Source organism: Gigantopelta aegis, chromosome 10, assembly GCF_016097555.1.
Source record: "Gigantopelta aegis isolate Gae_Host chromosome 10, Gae_host_genome, whole genome shotgun sequence".
Classification (NCBI taxonomy): domain Eukaryota; kingdom Metazoa; phylum Mollusca; class Gastropoda; order Neomphalida; family Peltospiridae; genus Gigantopelta; species Gigantopelta aegis.
In genome coordinates, this window is record NC_054708.1 from 41,939,165 (window position 1) to 41,961,260 (window position 22,096).

At 36.7% G+C, this 22,096-nt stretch overlaps 2 protein-coding genes across 2 annotated transcripts in view; one reads left to right on the forward strand and one right to left on the reverse strand.

Annotated features, from left to right (window-relative positions):
- The window catches only part of LOC121383634 (phosphatidylinositide phosphatase SAC2-like), a 296,678-nt gene that overhangs the window by 65,672 nt on the left and 208,910 nt on the right, over positions 1–22,096 (forward strand). The window lies entirely within an intron of this gene.
- On the reverse strand, positions 5,876–19,708 carry LOC121382548 (octopamine receptor 2-like). The gene is made up of 2 exons (XM_041512004.1): positions 19,221–19,708; positions 5,876–8,430 (listed from the first exon to the last, which is right to left on the reverse strand). Exon 2 carries the CDS (start codon positions 8,288–8,290, stop codon positions 6,554–6,556), a length of 1,737 nt encoding a protein of 578 aa, XP_041367938.1. The 5' UTR covers positions 8,291–8,430; positions 19,221–19,708; the 3' UTR covers positions 5,876–6,553.

Here is a 22,096-nt window from a genome sequence, read left to right on the forward strand (position 1 = left end):
CGCTTCTGTTTTCAATGAAGATTATTTTGTGGCTTGTTATTGCCATATAGTTATGTTGGTTTCTGTAGGCAATTCTGAAGCAGACAGTAGATAATCTAACCGACACTTTCAACACATACCAAACATTTACACATGTATGCTTCCACATGTTTTCTTGTTGTAAGTGAAGACTTGTTAGAGTGTGTGCAGTTAGAGGTACGTAAGTGTTTGAGACCCACCAGATCAATCTTTCTCAGCATGTACCTGTGTTTTCTTTTGGCCTGGCAGATGTCTGCCGCTTAATGAACTCGGACATGTCAGGTTTATTTTGGTGCTCGTTTTTTATTGATGATACCTAGAGATACATGGTTGCCAGTTTAAAAAACAGAAGAAAAAAGCAATATTTGTTTAAGGACACCCAAGTAGAATGACTAATCAGAGCGTGTTATGGCAATTGTAAGTGCTGTCTTGATATTGGTACAGTTGTTAAGCAATCAGTTTTAGGAATGGTGAATGTTTATATCGCAGTGCTGACTGAACTGTATCGATCCAGCCCTAAATCTGAACGACAAAACCATAATATGTGATTAGGACCGTATCTCTGCACAATGCAGAGTCAAATGGGCATTTGGGAAAATAGTGGTTGATTCCATGAATCAGCCATTCCCAAGATCCTAAGTAAGCAGTTAATTATTACACTATAACCTCTCTATCACTAACCAATTGTCTCTACTTTGGACTGACATCCCACATTGATGAGAGGTTAGCCCAGGATACTGTACTTGAACCGTAATTGAATAAAGGTATAAAGTTTAACATAGAATGTAATTGTGACATTGTCTGGAGTATGGAGAAAGGAACACATATTCCCACCACATTAGGCTACTCTTTTATTCAGTCTTTTTTTATATGGAAAGGGCAGCACATGCCTGGGACTTACCAGTTCTGGAGCCCATGGGTGAAATAGAGCTGATACATTTGTTAATGATGTATGTATGTATATAATAACCTTTGATCCTAATTTTTCTGTGTATATACTGTTTCAGATTGGCACAGTCAAGCAATTTTCATATTAAATTGCTACACGATTCTAAAATTCAATATGTATCATTCTGAGAACAGCACATTTTTAATTGAAAATCTCATATAACAGAAAATGGTTCTATTAAATTAATACCTTTCATATTTATATAGACTAATTAGAATTAATGTATTTTTGGAATACTATAGCATCGCCTAGTTATTTTAATGGGTTTTTTTTTCTTCTTCATCTTTTATCCGCTCCTATTGTTAAACTGACTGTCAATAGTGTCAAGTTTCTGATTCATAAGCAGATCACAGTAGTTCAGTCTACCGTATATCTTCGCCTATAAGTCGAATTTTTTTCACCCAAAAATTATTTTATAACTTGGGGGGTCGACTTATAAGAGGGTAAAAAAATTTCACCCAAAAATATTACCGTTTTGGGGATTATTTTACAAGTTTTATTGTTGAAGTATGCCCTGTATTTATACTCAAATATGTTAATTTGACACATTTTTTTTTTTTTTTTTTTTTTTTTTTTTTTGGCATTAGAACGGTTTTGGTTGTGCAAAAAGGCGTGCGATCTCACTCACATGCCAATAGAACAGTCCACTTAGTTAAAATAACAGTCATCACTAATAGCAAAAATGTAAACAATACTAACTACCTGTTGCCTGAGTTTATTTTGAAATCTGGTCACTGGCATTAATGGTTGTTCAAACAATGTTTTGTCGGTGATTAACTTAATGAATATTACTGAGCTGACCCTTAAAACAGCTTAGACTGATATATCTGCAGTTCACTAGAGCAATAGGTTGCACTATACCAATTAATTTCCGGCTGGGTCAAAGTTCGAGGTGTACCGAACTTTTGATAGAGAAGTTAACACCACAAGTCCTGTGATTGGTTATAAATGTGAGTGTGTTGGTTGTAAAAAAATTTTGTTTCATCTGGGCTAAAAATGTATGCAATTTTATTTGATGTAGTACCACCGTGTCAAGTAGCCTTGTGCTTGGAACATGTATGGGGTACCTGTAAAAAAAAGTACTAAAATTTTGTGCGAAACTAGGGGTGTTGCAGAAACATCTGGTTATACCGAAAATGAGCCATGAAAGGTACCATTTTCTGCAGTTAATACTTTGAGGTAGGGGTTGTAGTACTGATATTTATGGGTCACAGTTTGGTTGATATATTGCATATAGTGTTTTTAAACACAAACGTTAACATGGTCGCCTATGGGATTTGAATTGGTATAGTCCAACCAATAGGGACATACATAAAAACCAGTGTACTTTCCAGAGTTATCCTCCTTACATGTATTAATATGGCGGCAAAATATGTGATTAACTGATACTTTCAGTTTTATTGTAGTGATCTGTTGCCAGTGTTTATAAATAAAGTTGTTGTCTGTGCACAAAATCATGCTGTACAGTGCCATACAGTAACAGCCAAACAGCTTTCACTATCTACTAAGGGAATATTTCGTTTTGATGCTATGTTACTTGTTTGCGATGTACAAAACGTGAAAACCGAAGTTTGTAAAATAATTTTCTTTTGTTCAAATATTGTACATTATTGTTCTCATGTGCTGAAAATAAGAAATACTTCAATATTTATAAGTTGTTTTTCATGGGTCGACTTATAAACGGGTCAATAAAAAAATACGTTTTCAGGGCTTGAAATTAGGGACTCGACTTATAGCTGAGATCGACTTACAGGCGAAGATATACGGTATCTATCACCATCTGCCTGTCATTGTATTAATCTTCATATCAAATAGCATTGTAGGTGTCTCTGCAATCTCAATATTTCATTTTTTTTCTATCAATCACTGATACTGTCTTCTAAGTTGTTAAATCTATAGGTTTTCTTGTTCCAGCTTGTGCACAACGACTGGTATATCAACGACCTTGGTATGTGCTATCCTGTTTGTGAGATGGTATATATGAAAGATCCCAGACTACTAATAGAAAAATGTAGTGGGTTTCCTCCCTAAGACTATGTCAAAATTAACAAATATTTCAATAAATCAGTGTGCTCTAGTGGTGTTGATAAACAAAGCAAATTTTAACTTTGATACCGTCTTCTAAATGTTGACTAACACAAAAGTCCTAGACCCATCCTTTCGAAGGTATCTCAGTGCTAAGAAATCGTAAAGCCACAGAAAGCTATGATGCCACTATGGTGTGTGCTGTAGTGACATAGCATAGCCTACAGTGATTTTACGATTCTTTAATGCTAAGATAGCTTTGAAAAAACATGCTAGCCAGGTCTGGTGAATTGTACCGGTATATTAAAGTTTTCCTGTTTCAACCAGTGATTGACAACTGGTAAAATTGATAAAAGTCTGTAATATGTGGTATACTGTTAATTGTGAAAAGTGCATACGGAACATTTCTTGATCTCCAAAGCTGATGTGTGCAACTATAAGACCAGCAAATATTGCACAAGTAGGATTCTTCTAATTAGTGGTAAAGCACTCGCTTGATGCACGGTCAGTCTAGGATCGATCTCCATCAGTGGACCCATTGGGCTATTTCTCGTTCCAGCCTGTGCTCCACAACTGGTGTAACAACAAAGGCCGTGGTATGTACTATTCTGTCTGTGGGATGGTGCATATAAAAGATCCCTTGCTGCTAATCAAAAAGAGTAGCTCATGAAGTGGCGACAGCTGGTTTCCTCTCTCAATGTCTGTGTGGTCATTAACCATATGTCTGACACCATATAACCATAAATAAAATGTGTTGAGTGTGTCGTTAAATAAAACATTTTTTTTTTTTTTTTTGATGAAAGCTGTATGGTACTGAAATACATGTATATTCCATATATACTTATACCATCCTAAAATCTCATCATGTATCCATGCACTATCCCAATAGTATTAACTAACTGGGGATGTACTTTGTGTAGGACACTTACAATTATACAGGGTTTTCTTTTCTTTTCTTTTTTTTCTTTATTTTCATTTACAAATAACTGAGATGTATATCTGAAAGTGGTCAAAACTGCATTAAGTGGCTGCCCATGGGGAATAGTTAAAAAAAGTTAAAGTTTTGTTTAATGACACCACTGGAGCACATTGATTAATTAATCATCGGCTATTGGATGTCAAACATATTGTTATTCTGACTCGTAGTCATCAGGGGAAAACCGCTACATTTTTCCTAATGCAGCAAAGGATCTTTTATATGCACTTTCCCACAGAGAGGAAAGCACATACCACGGCCTTTGTCCGGTTGTGATACACTGGTTGGAACGAGAAAAACCCAATCAGTTGAATGGGGCCACCAAGGTGGTTCAATCCTGCGACGCAAGCACCTCAAGGCAGCACTCAACTGACTGAGCTAAATCCTGCCACGGGGTATAGTTAAAAGTGGCAAGGATATATATGAAGAGTTCAGGTGCAAAACGCGATATATCCATTTTTTATTTTCAGTATAAATGGTTTTCTTAATTGGCTTATATCGTGTTTTGATTAAAAAAAACGGGATTTACCCAATACAATTTCATACGGATCAGTCATGTTTTGCAGCAAATCAGCGGGCCTACAATTAGCCCTTACTGACATACAATAATGGCTTTAACTAAAAACTAGAAAGAAAATGGTTTATATCGTGTTTTGCGCCTGAACTCTTCATATATTGACATTGTAATGATTTGGGGTTGAAGCATTGCATGACTGTATTATACATGTGATGGCTTAATGAGGGTAAAGTGATAGTCATTCAGAAGGCAAAATGTGATAATTTAAAATGGGTGACTGGTGTTTGCAGGTGACTGGTCAGGTTTAGCTGTATGCTACAGTAAGAACAGGACAATATTTGATGTGAACCAGTCTCGGTGGTGTCGTGCTACCATCCGACATAGGCCGGTAGGTACTGGGTTCGCAGCCCGGTACCGGCCTCGGTGGTGTCGTGCTACCATCCGACATAAGGCCGGTAGGTACTGGGTTCGCAGCCCGGTACCGGCCTCGGTGGTGTCGTGCTACCATCCGACATAAGGCCGGTAGGTACTGGGGTCGCTGCCCGGTACCGGCCTCGGTGGTGTCGTGCTACCATCCGACATAAGGCCGGTAGGTACTGGGTTCGCAGCCCGGTACCGGCCTCGGTGGTGTCGTGCTACCATCCGACATAAGGCCGGTAGGTACTGGGTTCGCAGCCCGGTACCGGCCTCGGTGGTGTCGTGCTACCATCCGACATAAGGCCGGTAGGTACTGGGGTCACAGCCCGGTACCGGCCTCGGTGGTGTCGTGCTACCATCCGACCCGGTAGGTACTGGCTTCGCTGCCCGGTACCGGCCTCGGTGGTGTCGTGCTACCATCCGACATAAGGCCGGTAGGTACTGGCTTCGCTGCCCGGTACCACCATCCGACATAAGGCTGGTAGGTACTGGCTTCGCTGCCCGGTACCGGCCTCGGCGGTGTCGTGCTACCATCCGACATAAGGCCGGTAGGTACTGGGGTCGCTGCCTGGTACCGGCCTCGGTGGTGTCGTGCTACCATCCGACATAAGGCCGGTAGGTACTGGGTTCGCAGCGTGCTACCATCCGACATAAGGCTGGTAGGTACTGGGTTCGCAGCCCGGTACCGGCCTCGGTGGTGTCGTGGTACCATCTGACATAAGGCCGGTAGGTACTGGGTTCGCAGCCCGGTACCGGCCTCGGTGGTGTCGTGCTACCATCCGACATAAGGCCGGTAGGTACTGGCTTCGCTGCCCAGTACCGGCCTCGGTGGTGTCGTGCTACCATCCGACATAAGGCTGGTAGGTACTGGGTTCGCAGCCCGGTACCGGCTCCCACCCAGAGCGAGTTCTAACGACTCAGTGGGTAGGTGTAAGGCCACTACACCCTCTTCTCTCTCACTAACCACTAACATAACAATTAAAAACTAACCCACTGTCCTGGACAGACAGCTCACATAGCTGAGGTGTGTGCCCAGGACAGCATGCTTGAACCTTAATAAGCACGGAAAATAAATTGAAATGAAATGATGTGAACCAACGTTCTATTTGCATTCCAGTTATGCAGCTTTAACTTCACACAAACCACTAATCGGTTATGTGGTGAACTATTGCTCAATTCAAGTTAGAGATAACTGATTTGATAAATCACTGGTTTACAGAAGTATTAGTCATGTAATCAAATAATTAGTTACGTAGGTTAAATTATGCAAACTGACTTCCGGTTAATTACCTAAGATTTTGAAAGATTGTTCCTCGCATATGGTGAAGGAAGTAAACAAATTATAGAATTATTCATTACTTAAACCGATATACAAGTACAGTTTGTTATACATGTACCTGTTTTACCTAAATGTAGAGAACAAATATCATTTCACATGACTTACTCAAAACAAAAATAACAAAATTTATTTTTAAAGAAAGCATGTATATATTTTTTATGAGTGTGTGTGTATACATACATACATATATACATTGCTTGTGTCTTTTATATATTTTATATATAATACACAAGCAATGCCTCACAACCACGATTGCATTATATAGAACTAGTTATTAGCAAATTATGAATTATTCTGCATACTCAAGGGACATCAAAAAGGCTGTCTATGGTTACCTATGTGAAGTAATTTCTTGAAAGCTTTTTTGAAGTCTTCATTGAATAAAGTGTACAGCACTGGGTTTAGACCAGAGTTTGCATAGCCCAGCCATATGATGGCGGCGGCGAAGTGGTCGTTCATGTAGAAGTCGGCGTACAGACTCCGAGTGACGTACATCACCAGGAACGGTATCCAACAGAAAATGAATGATGCCATGATGAGCATCATCCTCTTGGTGGCCCGTTGCTCGCGGAGTTCCAATCGGCGCTTCATGCTGATCGTCATTCGCCGGCCGTGATCCACGTTCAACAGATTCCACGGTAAAGCCCGGCTTATTTTCCTTCCCATACTCCTTTTCTCTTCTGACGAGTCCGAGGAACACTCTGTGAAGATACTGACACTTTTACTCCTTTTCGTATCACTCTGTTTACCATTGAGATGACCCTGACCATCACCTATTCCCGGTGAAGTCTTCCTAATACCGTTTTGAGGTAGAGAGGAATGACAGTGCTTTTTCGACTGTAACATGTATGCAGCATCAGAATCTGGGTTCGAAATCTGAAGACTGTGACATCTTTGCTCATGTTTAGGAGGTGGACCTGTTTGCAAGATGTTTTCATAATCTGAATTGACTTGCTCTGTATCAGACTCACTCATATTCAAGTCACTGTTTTGATGGAGTTTTAGATTGCCGACACTTAAGAAGTATGTACTTTCGGTTATTGGACTCACCTCTGTTATTACGGTCAGGCCCGTTTCGTCCCGAGGCATGTTTATTTCTGTGTTTGTTTCAGCATCAGGGGAGATTATCTCAGGATAGCCATTTTGATTGGGCGAAGTATTTTTGGTAAAGCACGAAAGGTTAGACTTTGATTTCAGTGAGCGAGATTGTTTGTGTATCACAGAAAAGATGCGGATGTATAAAAACACCATAAGGCAGATTGGTAGAACAAACGATCCTATTGCAGAATAGAACACATAACTCTGAGTGGAAAACAAGACACATTCAAAACGATTCAAAACAGGGCTGTAGCTATGAAAACTTGGGATCATATCGGGCCATCCAATGAAAGGAGCGAAAGATATGATAATTGAAAATACCCACACGAATACAATGTAAATGATGAGTTTCTTCGAAGACCGATGGTCATGGTACCACATGGGATACACCGTTGCTGTGTACCTGTCGAAAGCGATTATACACAGTCCCCAAATGGAAGCCGTGCAGTATAGAACATCGATACACAACCATATTGTACACATAGTCTCCCCGAACACCCAGTAACCTAACATATCGTTGGTGGTAGATATGGGCAGAACGGTAATTGCCAACAATAAATCACTGATGGCCAGATTACCAATGAGACAGTTTGACATGGTGCGGAGGGTTCTGTAGTAGTACAGGGCCAACACAACCCCCACATTACCAATAATTGTCCAAAGGGTAATGAATGTTAAGACAATCGCCACAATGATCACGCTTGCAAATGACTCAAATCGTGTCGAACATACTGGTGAAGAAAGCTTCCAAATCGTTGTGCTGTTTGAATCACAGATTTGCAAAAAGCTGTTGTTTTCCTCTAAAACACGCGTGCCGTTTGACCTTGGTCCAGCTATCCAGTACAATGGTGTTGACATAATTGCATCATCACTGCTTTGGAAATAGCCCATTTGCGTGCTGCTAAATCCATTTGTTTGTGGTGCAGAAAAGTTCCAACTTCCCTGGGCCATAGTCTTACGAGCCACTCATGTGTGTTGTAATTCTCCAGACTAAATGGCTGGCTGGGCAATCTTCCTTGTTCTCATATCTCTGGATGGACGGATGCTTAATAGTCGGCATTCTCAGGACAACCTCTTCTTGCAATGGTTTTCTGTAACGAGACAGTTATTAGATTTGGTAACGAGAGGAAATCATTTGTGTCATATTATTTGCTTGCATCATTTGATGTCTAATGAAACATAGAGGTTTATTACCCATAAGATATAAAATAGTGTGGTTTACAACCAAGTGGGACATAACACCTGCATATAATGCCATTGGCTGATTAAACCAGCATATTGTTAAGTCTTCTGCTTCTACCAGTTCAAATAATTTTTATAAATAGCATTGTACAGTAGTGCAATTATATTATTATTAAATGTATTTTGTGATTAAAATTTTGTTAAATAATAATAAGTAATATCCTGAAGTTTACAAACTGCAGAACAAAATACTGAAACGAGTTATTGCACCAAAACAAGATGGCTTCCAAATACAAAACTGTATACTAATAGACTCCATCATATGTGGTCATGTGGGATAGAAAAAGTACACCCGAGGTGGTGGAAATTTAGACCCGGGACAAGGCTTGCCGAGTCCCAGGCTTGAAATTTCCACCGCCGAGGGTGTATTTTTTCTATTCCAAATGGCCGCATATGAAGGAGGCTTTTTCTCCCATCCATTCAATAAATAAACCATTATTTCACATGAACAAATAAAGATGGCTGAAAAAGTAACTACTTTATTTGATCATTTTATCATAAATAAACTACACTATCATATTTGCCGCACCTGTTTCATATAATTTAACACTACAAATTAACAAGATAGCTTTTATTATGAAGGTTTTAACAAAATATCTATCTAAAACTAACCAACTCACATTAGTATGGCATCATATATTACCAACGACATATTACTCCCCATGTTAGATGCAATGACATCATAACCTATGCAAGACAGATTTATTCCATATGGGCTGACGTCATGGAATGGGTCTGTCTTGCATGGTTAGGGATGGGAGAAAAATTAATCTACATCTTATGTACATGTATTTAAGTAGTAAATAGAATATCATGCAAACTTGCTATGTGTCATTTCATATAAAATAAACTGTTTCTCTTTTACTATCTAGAATGGGTATGAATAAGCACTAAACCTCTCTTTTAATATCTTATAAATATTAACATTTTTGTTCTTCAGTAAAAAACCCAAATAAACATGTATCTTTATAAAACTAAATTGTAATTATAATAAATATTTATATAAAATGTATATCTTTATATCTTAAAGATGTGACAAAGCCAAAATCAACTACATGTCCAAGTAATCAAGTCCCATACATACTGTTTCAAGTCTGAGCAATAGTCAAAGAGCTACAAAGATTTATTATTGTAGCTTGCAAATATAATTGTTTAAACATAAATTATTGGCATCTAGTATAAACTACAAATACTCAATACGAACTTAATTTATCTACCGAGTATTTATGAGTAGAAGCAATGTCCATGATAAGCTTGCTTAAAAACACCTCAGCTAGTTGCCCTGATTATAGCCCATTAAATGTTTACCTGGTGACCCAATAACATTAGAATATCAGCAGTAATAAATCAGTCATTTACTTTTTGATGATCCAGCAGATTGGTAATATTTTATGATTCACTATCTTTCAACAATTATTCAGCTTTTTCTATAATTTGGGAATATTTTTCTGTGACTTTATAAAGAGTTTATTACAATGGATTTACTGGCATGTATGCCTGCAGTATTTTATTTTGTATTTCGTTTTTTTAACAAATCAAATTTCCGAAGACAGCAATAAACTACTTAAGGCATTTTCCCCAGGGAAAGTGCCAGTATTATACTGAGTATTTTGGTCGATTTAACAGCACATAATACCAGAGAAAATGAATAAATCTCATTTGTATCGTGAAAGGCTGCCTAATTATTTGCATGTATATAGTCACAGTGGGAGCCACATTCAGAAGCCAACTGTAGGTTCTCTTGGACAAAATCAATTGCCATTGCTGATAATGTTAACATTTTCTAATAAAACTGATTTAAGCAACACAACCAGGAAGTACAATGTATGCCAATAAAAATATGGCATCTCACATTTAATCTATCTGCAAGAAAATGGGTGGGTCACGTAACATTTAAGAGATTTAATGAATGGGTTTTTTTATTTTTTATTAGAAACCTTCAACAGTTCTATTCCAAGATTAAAGTTGATTTTTTCCAAGATTAAAGTTGATTTTTGCCCAAAATAAAGTTAATTTTTCCAATATTGTTTGTTGGCAAATAAAATTATTTTATATGGTGCCAATAATACGCTTCTGTAATTTTTTTAAAGTGGGGCGTAATGTATAGCTCAGTGGTACAGCCCTCGCCTAATGCCCAATCAATCTGGTGTAACAAAGGCTGTGGTATGTACTATCCTATATGTGGTCTTCTCTCAATATTTGTGTGGTCCTTAAGCATATGTCCAATGCCATTTAACCATAAATAAAATGTGTTGAGTGTGTCATTTCCTTCCTTCCTTCTTTTTAAAAGTATTTTGCACTTGTTTCAGCCTGTTAGTGTATACTGCATAACAACTGTATACCAAATAAAAGTATTAATTTATTGACAAAGGATAAAACCAGAGTGACACACTACTACCAATCCGAGCTGCCAGTGTTCATCAGACACTAACAAACTAGCTACTAAGCCACTGTCTGAGAGCTGATGTGTATGTGTGCCCAGGACAGTGTGCTTCAACCGTAATTGGATAGAAGCACTGAAATGACTATAAATGAATGAATGAATGCAGCTGCTTTTACTGCTCAAAAGTGGCGGGACATAGCCCAGTGATAGAGTGCTCGCCTGATGGCATGATCCCCATTCGTGGGCCCATTGGGGTATTTCTCAGCCTAGCCAGTGCACCACGACTGGTATATCAAAGGCTATGGTATGTGCTATCCTGTCTGTGGGGAAAAAGCATATAAAAGGTCCCTTGCTACTAATGGGAAAATGTAGCAGGTTTCCTCTCGACTATGTCAAAATTACCCAATATTTTATATCCAATAGCCAATGATTAATGAATCAATGTGCTCTAGTGGTGTCATGAAACAAAACAATTTGTTTCCCAATAGTCCAGGTTTAATAAATAAGTGTGCTCTAGTGGTTTTGTTAAACAAAACAAAGTTTTTGTCACAGCTCAAACTTTGACAGCAAACTCTCTGATTTGGTACAATAAGACCTGTAATCCACAAAGCTAAATACATGTGTATACATGTGCACATCTTGTACGCACTTCCTCTGAAACACAATAAACCTGAAAGCTTTCGGAAAACATACAGAGTTAATTACAACATGCATGGGGTGAGCTTTCTCTGTGAATAAACTCATTAGTTCTACATGGGAAAAGCTGTATTGTCCATTCGTTATCTTCTCAGTTTTGTCCGGGTGAAAGTGTCAGTGTATACATTTGGTGCTGGGGATACATTAACAAACTTCTGTGGCAAGCCTGATGTTAATTCGACTTAACAAAGATTAGTTATGCAGTGTGTTTCAATTCTCCTACTATGAAACATGCGATACAACGTGATGTCACTGGTGCATCATTTGTTGATGGAATTAAGAAAGTGAATCAGACTAACTAGTGCTGTACAGTGCAACCGGCCTTGGTGGCGACATGGTTAAGCCATTGGACATAAGGCTGCTGGTAGGTACTGGGTTCATAGCCCCGTACCGGCTCCCACCCAGAGTGAGTTTTGACAACTCAATGGGTAGGTGTAAGACCACTACACCCTCTTCTCTCTCACTAACCACTAACAACTAACCCACTGTCCAGATAGCTGAGGTGTGTGCCCAGGACAGCATGCTTGAACCTTAATTGGATATGAGCACGAAAATAAGTTGAAATGAAATGTACAGTGCAAGCTGGTAGTAACATGAATTTTTGGTACGTGAGATGGTCAAATTGCATAACACTTCGGCTGTTAATTGTACAAACATGCAAAACCTTTTGTTATAGGTACATGTAGGAGCATGATGCATGCGTAGAGAAAGAAAGAAGACTGCACAATAACTGAATGAAACAAATTGCACTGTAGAATTAATTATTATGTGATACGGTATTTGACTAATTTTCTTTTTGACAATACATGGCAATTTCAGGTCATGGATGGGGTACTCTATGTATGTGCCTGTATATAGATACGGTCCAAGCATGTCTCTCCTGGGCACAATGTGCTGTATGTGTTAGCATGAAGTAGATGGAATTTGAAATAACAAATTAGTAATAATGAACCACAAATTGTCATAACTTGGGAAATATTTGTTCTGACATATAATACATCGGATAGTTTGTTTTGTTTTAACGACACCACTAGAGCACACTGATTTATTAATCATCAGCTATTGTCCAGATGTCAAACATTTAGTAATTTTGACATATAATTAATGTGCTCCAAACTTTAATTTGATCTAACTAACCCATTAACCTCTCTCCTGGGCATTTCATTTCAACTTATTTTCGTGCTTATATCCATTTAAGGTTCAAGCATGCTGTCCTGGGCACACACCTCAGCTATCTGGGCTGTCTGTCCAGGACAGAGGGTAGTGGTTAGTGAGTGAGAAGAGGGCGTAATGGTCTTACACCTACCCATTGAGTCGTTAAAACTTGCTCTGAGTGGGAGCCGGTACCGGGTTGTGAACCCTGTACCTACCAGCCTTATATCCAATGGCTAAACCATGATGCCACTGAAGCTGGTTCTCCTGGGTAAGCAGGCCAGACTGCGGAGTAGTGTGTGGTTACACTTCAAACAATACCTGGAACCTTCATAGAACATCAAAACTAATTACTGTCATCATCATTTATCCATTCATTAGCTGGCTTCTGTTTTGCCCATCATCAATATGAAAATGGATAATGTACCCATTAGCTTTTGACCTCTTGCCCCAAAATTAGACCTTGTTGACCTGGTTTGTCACCGTGCCCTTACCATACATCCCATGTTGTCTATATGTAAGATAATGAATTTAGCATTGGTAAAGTGATAAAAGGCATCCATGGTGAAATAATTTGATAGAAAGTTTGCTTTGGTGCCTATGCAACTTGTTTTGGTTCCTTCATTTCTGTGCATCCAAAGTTTAAAATTTGACCCCTGCCTCTCCACTTGTTGTTTTGAGTAAAACTATTTGTCGAAGTCACTGACGGAAAGAAGTCACAGTGCCTTACATAGTTTGCCACCATGCCCTTCCCATACATCCCATGTTGTCTAAATGTAAGATAGTGAATTTAGCATTGGTAAAGTAATAAAGGGCATCCATGGCAGTGATTCTGCCAGAAAGAAAAATTTTGGTATGGCGCTATGAAATTGAATACTACCACAGTCAACAGGGAGTATGGGGGGCCTCCTCCTGAAAGAAAATGTGTTAAGTTTAGGTTTAGGGTTAAGAAAATCATATAGTAATGATAAGTAGAGTAATTAATTTTGTCAAAAGGTTAACTTTAAAACAAAAATCTGCAAAACAATTTGCCCTCTGGCAGAGACTCTGCATGGTGAAATAACTTTTGTCTGAGAAAAAACTTGATGGAAAGTTTGCTTTGGTGCCTATGTGACTTGTTTTAGTTCCTTAATTTCTATGCCTCCAAAGTTTAAAATTCGACCCCTGCCTCTCTACTTGCTGTTTTGAGTAAAACTATTTGTCGAAGTCACTGACGGAAGTAAAACATTGCCCACACCCACAAGTAGCTTTATGTGTATATATAAACATATTACCTTTCTTATTCTTAAGAAGTAGATTTGGGTAGATAAAACTGTAATGCAGAACAACCATTCAAGCATAATGTCAATAAATATATATATTTATCGTATAACTTACCCATGATATCCATGTCATAAACCCATGTGATAATTTTAGTGTATTAACCTGGTTAAAAATGGTATGCAAATTTACAAGGTCTCTAGGTAATGTGTTGCTGTGGATGGGTCATTTGCTTACAAGCCAAAAAAAACCTGTGTACCTGAGTGTAATGTTTTAAAATTTTAGTTAAAATGCGTGACGTCAAACTAATTTGTGCTAATCATGATGATATCATATTACTGATGGCGGCGACTTTAGTACTGTGATTTACTAAAAAGTTAATTAAAATGTTATTTTAGAAGTGTTATAGGATAAATAGAATTCGCTACTCGTGTTTTTTAATATGTAAAATATCAACCTCGTCTAGTTAATTGGTATTTGTCTTGGTGGGCCCACTCGGCTATTTCTTGTTTCAGCCAGTGCACCACGTCTGGTATATCAAAGGCCGTGGTATGTGCTATCCTGCCTGTGAGATGTTGCATATAAAAGATCCCTTGCTACTACTGGGAAAATGTAGCAGGTTTCCACTAAGACTGTATATCAAAATTACCAAATGTTTGACATCTGGACAATAGCTGATGAATAATAAATCAATGTGCTCTAGTGGTGCTGTTAAACAAAACCAACCAACAAACATTACACCTGAGGCAATCACTCTGCCATTGAAGTGCATCGCGCCCCAGGCGTGACAAGAGATGCATGATAGCAAGGTAACTGAGCACGTAGATTAGAGCATCCACCATTAACAACTGAAAACTCACATGAAGCGGTGCAGTCTTTGAAACCTGCATGTAATGGAGAGTATGGTAGGCAGCAGACAAAGTGAACATACTCGGCAGGTACATGTGTACATGTACAGCCTCATAACTGCAGCTATTTCAGAACTTCATTCAGAACCTGCTTAATTGTTCTGCATGTTTAAACTAGCTTTTTAACACCTCTCTGTATTTTAAGTGTAGTGTAACAATATATAGCCACAGCCTAATAGCAAGTGAACACTAAAATGAAGGGTGCAAAGTGCCTGAAATACTACTAGGATACTGGGGCTTGCTCCTAGTAACATGTAAACAAAATTAATCTGTGAAAAATGCACATACAGGCCATCGGATTTCACGGTAACGATCGTTACCGGTAGCTTGTTGGCAAAACCACGGAACCGAAATTTCGTTTCCCATGATTATTATGTCGATTAAAAAAAAAAAAATATTTATCTATATGTAATATATAAATAATAATGTTTCTCATATAAAACTACTGCAGATAGTTTTCAACACAATCACGACACCCGATTCGGATTTTAGTGTTCGCCATACTTCTCAGTGTTCAAGTAAACCTGAATCAGAGTTCGACACCGCGCTCAAATCAAACTCGACCAAAAATTGTAATATTGACATCATGGCATCTGCTCCAAAGAAGAAAAAGTCTGAATCCGTTTCTTTGAAAACTTTAACAAAATGGCCATTTAGTGGCAATTTTGAAGTCGAAGTCGATGTAGTCGATAACGATCTGATATCTGTTAGATGTAGAGTTTGCAGTCCTATTGTACACGTGCAAATGCATCCACTCTCACACACGAGTCCATTCTCGTTTCGATAATGTAGGTAATAATAGGTATGAGCCTACAAAAAGGCTACATTGTACCCGCGTACGCATATATATATAAATAATTGATCCATATGTAAATTGCACATTTGAACCAAAATCAATTAACCTTTTATTACTGTCACTGAAGTCGACAAATTTATTGCTGATGTCACGCACGCACGTGAGTATTAAAGGTGACTGTGTCAAAAATATTGAGTTTGAAAACGTGTCTCTTTCCACGGGTTTAATTTATCTTTTCGACTTGGCAACGTGATTGGGACGGTGAGGTTGTGAACAAGCTTCATGCTATCAAGCCAGTCTTGGGAGAGTGGCAGTCCTCCTATAGACAGTGCAGGAAGGATAAAATAGTCTTGTGTCGTGCCCGCATCAGTCATACTTACTTGACCCATTCATTTATCTTAAAGAAAGTCTTCCACCTCAGTGTGAGCGCTGTCAGTGTACTCTGATGGTATGCCACATTTTGGTGGAGTGTCCTCATCTCAGAGAAACTCGAAAAGATATATTTGGAGAAACTAATGTAATGGAATCATTTCGATTCCATCCAGAACTTATGTGACAGTTTCTACTTGATACTGACTTTTATTGTAAATTTTAATTTTATCTATCTGTGATATTTGTATTTTTGCACAGTCCTTTACACTGTGTTTTTATTTAATTGTTGAATTTTTATATTGATGTTGATCATCACTTTAGTTTTGCATTAACCATGGTTTGACACCCAATAGCCGATGTATTTTTCGTGCTGGGGTGTCGTTAAACATTCATTCATTCATTCTTTCCACGGGTTTGTGCATTGGATAATCGGGTGCTTAGGCGGACTCAACTTTTTCAGCCCAGAATTGGCCATAATGCAAACAGATCGATGTATCTTGCGTTCAGCACTCACCGTGACTCAGTGTATCTCGGTGATGGTGCAAACATATTACCCAACCTGCATAGCATTTTGACAATCCATTGCATTATGGTATAAGAAATGGGTTCGCATAATTTGTTTTCATGGAACCTAAAAATAGTTTCCGATGGGTTCCCATGATCTCAGGGCACGGAACCCAAAATGTGTTTCCCATGAAAGTTGAAATCCTCTGGCTTGCACATAAATACAGCACTTAAAAAAACAAACAAAAACCATGTTTTTTTCTATGATATATAATTTTTGTATATACCTGTACTGACAAACATATTAAAGACCAACATGGTCCTGGCTCCAGATTTACATTATGGTGGATATACTACTTGCATATACGTTTTTAAAAAGTGAAAACTATACATGTATTTCAAAAACTCAATTCATGTGATTTTTACCCAGGTAACCAATAGTTCAGTTACATATGTTGTACTCATTATTTACACAAAGAAGACAATATTTACAGCTGCAGTTAGATACTCTAAGTTTAAGCAATATGCAATATACATTTTTACTTTTTTTTAGAACAATTTCTTTGATAATTGGTAAAATTACCTTTAGAATGAGTAGTGGTTCACCATGTAAACAATTGGCGGTTTGCATGAACTTAAATTTGCATAACCAACACATGAAGTCACGCGAAATATTGTACTCTGTAATAATATTGAATTGGAAAAATATATTTGCTTCATACAGGTAATTATTCAACGGGATTAAAGTTAAATAGTTAAATAAGTCTTGCTAACATGTCTTTAAAAGAAAAGAAAAATAATATATTATATGTGTCTGACATGTACACATGTATTAAGTGTTTCACTGAGCAGCTCTATCACTCCCACATGCCTTCTCTTTTTATCACTTGTCAAACAGTTTTTATGCATTTAAATATAATTTATATGAATATTTCCTCAGGTATATTATCGTTTTTGTTTTTGTATTCTTTTGCTTAATTATTACTTGCATAGATTACTGATGTTTGAGCTATTAAGCAGTATTTCTGTGGCTGTGTAATTGTTTAAGTATGAAAACGAGATCATTTACCATAGATCGTCACACACTGTGAATATACAAAACCTGCCAAAAGTCTAAACGTATTTGTGCTAATTACCAACCCCACCTTATGAGAAAAACAGACAGATATTTCCATGTTTAAAAACCCTCTAAATATTAAAAAAAAAATAGAATTGAAAGTTCCATAATTTAATTTTTTTTTATAACTGTTAGAACGTAATTATATAAGTGTCTTTATTTTTGTAGTCTTTTAATTAAATAACACTTTATGTTCTTGTTTTCATCTGTTGTATGTACAGTGTATATCTAATAATAAATTTAGTTTTATGTAATCATAGTTAATTTATAGAGTTAAAACAGTATTAAATCATTTTAAATGGTATGCACAATTAAAAAAACCTAAATTAAGTAATAGAAATATATTAATGAATAGCTTTTGATCACTACAATGCAACTAGACATTTTAGACCTCACACTGATATGTATATTTATGAGATCTGGTATCTTAATGGTATGCCAGGCATGACAAAATGCTGGTTAAATCTTGGAATAAAATTTACACGCTCATCTACATGTAACTGTCTCATACTACAATTATAGTTTGCAAACTATTTAAAATTCACAAGGTATTTTAAAGTTTTCAAGATAGAAATTGACATTTTAACTTCTTAAAATATGTTAAACTTCCCTGAATACTTAAAAAAATAATATTTGCATCTATTATACATTTCATTTATTTTTATACATTGTAGTTTGTAAGATATATTTAGATGTTTTAAAATGCATTTAAATTTGGCAAGACAATTTTGGTAATATATCAAAAGTTATACATATTGCCATACATTTAATACTGGATTGGGTTTTGGTAGCAGAGTGATATAGATACTTTCCTTAATTTTTCATGAATCATAATTTAAAAATATACAAAAAAATCTTTAATTTTTGCAGTTCGGGAAATTTAATTTATATGTTTCCAGAACTTGTCTTTGATAGAAAAAATATAATGATACTGTTCTATGTATTATGTTATGACATTACAAGTTTTTATTACTTATATAATACATTTTTTTCACTGTGAATTCATTTATCGACAGAAAACCTTCTAACCAACATTAAGAATAATGTCTTCTGTTGTAGATGTGTGTTAACGTTTTCCTTTATCTTCATTTTTTTTTTATTGAAAAACTAATTTGATTTCTTTTTTCTTAGAATATTAATACAAATTTTGTAAACAGAGAGGTTTACTTTTGTTATAAATTGAAAAACTAATGTGATTTCTTTTTTCTTAGAATATTAATACAGAATTTTATATTCACTAAGTAAATAAAGTTTTTAGATAAATAAGCATTTTATAATAATGATACTATAATAATAATAATAATAATAATAATAATAATAATAATAATAAAAGTAATATTTCTGATTTTTAGTATTCTTTCTCGTGTGGTATAAAATACCTATTACGTGTACATTAGTCTTTAATCCCATAAACTTGAATGAATTTGTATGATGAGTTCAAGACATCCTACCTTATTCTTGTTAAATCCATAGATTTCCTTGAGAATCTTTTAAGTTACTGATTGCACTGTCAGAGACCATGCGGGTTCACATTGTGTGAAAGCGACTTGTCAGTGTGATAGGCCTCTGTGAGCTAGCGCTACTGGCTGCCACACGCCACACTATTGATTATTCACTCACTTCGCCTTCCCATTGACTGCGGGATGAGTGGGGAGTAGAGGGGACGTTTCATCGCGGATAGAGCACAGATCCACCGCCCAACACTTGCTTGGCAGTGCCTCATATGTAATGACAGCCAACCACTTTTCCTCTTGTCATAAACGTATTGACAATAATGGAGTATAATTACTGCATTGCCTGAAGCTGTTTTACATGACAAGACTTATGATGATTGCATGTATATAGATTGATAACGAGAGGTTGTAATTACTGATTGTCTCGTAGGATGTGTAGATGTAGTAGGCTCTGGTTTATGATGACTGTTTTAATTTTTATAACACATTTTAAGATGACAACTAATGCCCCAGAGGAAACACGGGTGGGATAGTAATTAGTTATTATTTAATGGAGGCATAACAAATCCAGTGGTGACAAATACGAAACATTTCACAAACATAAAGTGATGAATACAAATCTTTATTCATGTCCATGAACAGATAAAAAAAACCTTTTGTGGCAAATAACAAAGAAATAATTCAGTGAAAAATTGAAACTTGGTAATATTACTAATGTACATGTATATGTTACAGTCCTTTTTTATGACAAATAGTATGTTCTTATTGGGTGGAAATTAAAGAACGGTAGTGCCTATCACCACCCAAAAAAGAAGAAAATAATTCTCAGCTACAATTTGTTTTATGAATTCAATATTACTACAACATAAAACGGATACACCAGGCCTGGTGCTTCTAACACTTTTAGAGTCTAGACTCGAGACTCTAATAGAGTCTAAGACAGTAATGTCATAACAAATTGTATGCGTGTGATGTCATTAAAGATTGAGTCTGGACTGTAAAAGTTTTATAAGCATGGGCCCTGAAAGTGATCCCTCAGCGTGGAATAAGATGTGATTTTAAAAGAAATTATTATTATTGTCTTCCTTAATTATTTTGTTCAACATCCCTTGCCCTGAACTCCCCCCCCCCCAAACTCCCCCCACCTGGCACTACAGGTTGTTAATGGGTTTTCATTTTTGTAATATCTAAATTCATAAAACAGCATGATCACTTCTATTGTGTTTTTTTTTAAATGGCAATATCCCAAATATATTGACTGATTTCTATAATGGCCAGCCTACATGTACATGTACATCCTTCATTTATGCGTGGGTTTCGATGTGTGAGAGTGTGTGTGGAGGGGACATTTGTTTCTTGATGTAGTTTTAGTAGATGTTGAGTTAAGTCTGTAACTACATGTACGTAGGAGGAACCAGACGATGACACAAATTAGTCCTCATGAAAACCTCTGTCGAATCGTCCTGATTAAATCTGGAGTATATATTGACAAGTGTGGTCTGACTCAAGTTTAACACAAAAAATAGTCTTTCACGAGAAATCACTTTGTTATCTAGACATACATACATACATTCTATACCAAAATGTGATTAGCACCACAAGAGTTAAAACAAGTTTGTTTTGTTTAACAACACCACTAGAGCACATTGATTTATTAATCATCGGCTGTAGGATGTGAAACATTTGGTAATTTTGACATGTAGTTTTAGAGATGACACCCACTACATTGTTCCATTAGTAGCAAGGATCGTTTATATGTACCATCCCACAGACAGGATAGCACATACCACGACCAGTCATGGTACACTTGCTGGCACCACAAGAAATGCTGACTCTCTCAGCAGCAGAACCAAAACATTCCTCTTTGGTCTAAAATAAATTCACATGATTACATGAAGTTATATTTTGTTAAGAGACTTGTTTGCTACCTACAGTAACATTCAGAGATACAGTTGCTATAATCAATTTTAAAAAGAAGCTAATGTTGCTGATACATTTTTTGAAAACACAATGTTCACTAACACAGTGTACGTTGTATTGAATTAGGAGGAAGGCAGTATTAATTAATATTGGCCTCCCAATAATAGATAAAGAAAAAAGTAATTGCTTTTTGGCATATTGAACAGACATAATATAAAAGATGCTGGTTGGTTCAAGAAATTAACCTACTTGTTAGAAATAAACAAACATGTTTCTTCCAAAAGCTAATGTGTTGAACAGCTTCGCCAGTCTCCAATCACCTACTGACTCTAATAGTGTATGTAAACAAGGAGAAATTCAAAAGGGTAGTGGTAATTACATTAAGTAATTATGAATAGACCTGGTTCTGATATCCACCATAAGCATATGTCTGAGATGATGATCATGTTCTGCTAAAATCATATATTTAATTAACTGTTGTTCCACACCATTCCCCCTCCCTGCACAAACTGTGCTATAAACAACTACTGCAGCTGAAGCATTATTACAGCTTGATCCAACAGTATTTTATGGTCTTAACAGCCAAACAGAAACTGCAAATAGTTGTTGATTTCAAGAGCTTTTACCGTAAACGTAAACAACATAAACACAATTATTGGTCCCTTGAGTAAATTCCATCATTCAGTTTCTATGAACTTTTTACTCGTTATGCATTCTGATGAGTGTAAATCAGATACAATGGAACTAAATCTGTGTAAATCTGATGCCGTAATTACCTAATCGATCTTGTCTACAAAGAAAGTCATTGTATTCATTCAATTAATAAAATATAAACTTGAAACATTAATGGATGTGTTTCTCAACTTTATGTTTGATAACATTTGTTCATTACTCCGTGACAAGTTAAAACCTTTACCAATTAATTTATCTGAATTGTTGGGGTTTTTTATACC

Bases quoted from the DNA above. Each gene is read 5' to 3' on its own strand.
- LOC121382548 (XM_041512004.1), bottom strand. From the start codon at position 8,290: ATGGCCCAGGGAAGTTGGAACTTTTCTGCACCACAAACAAATGGATTT.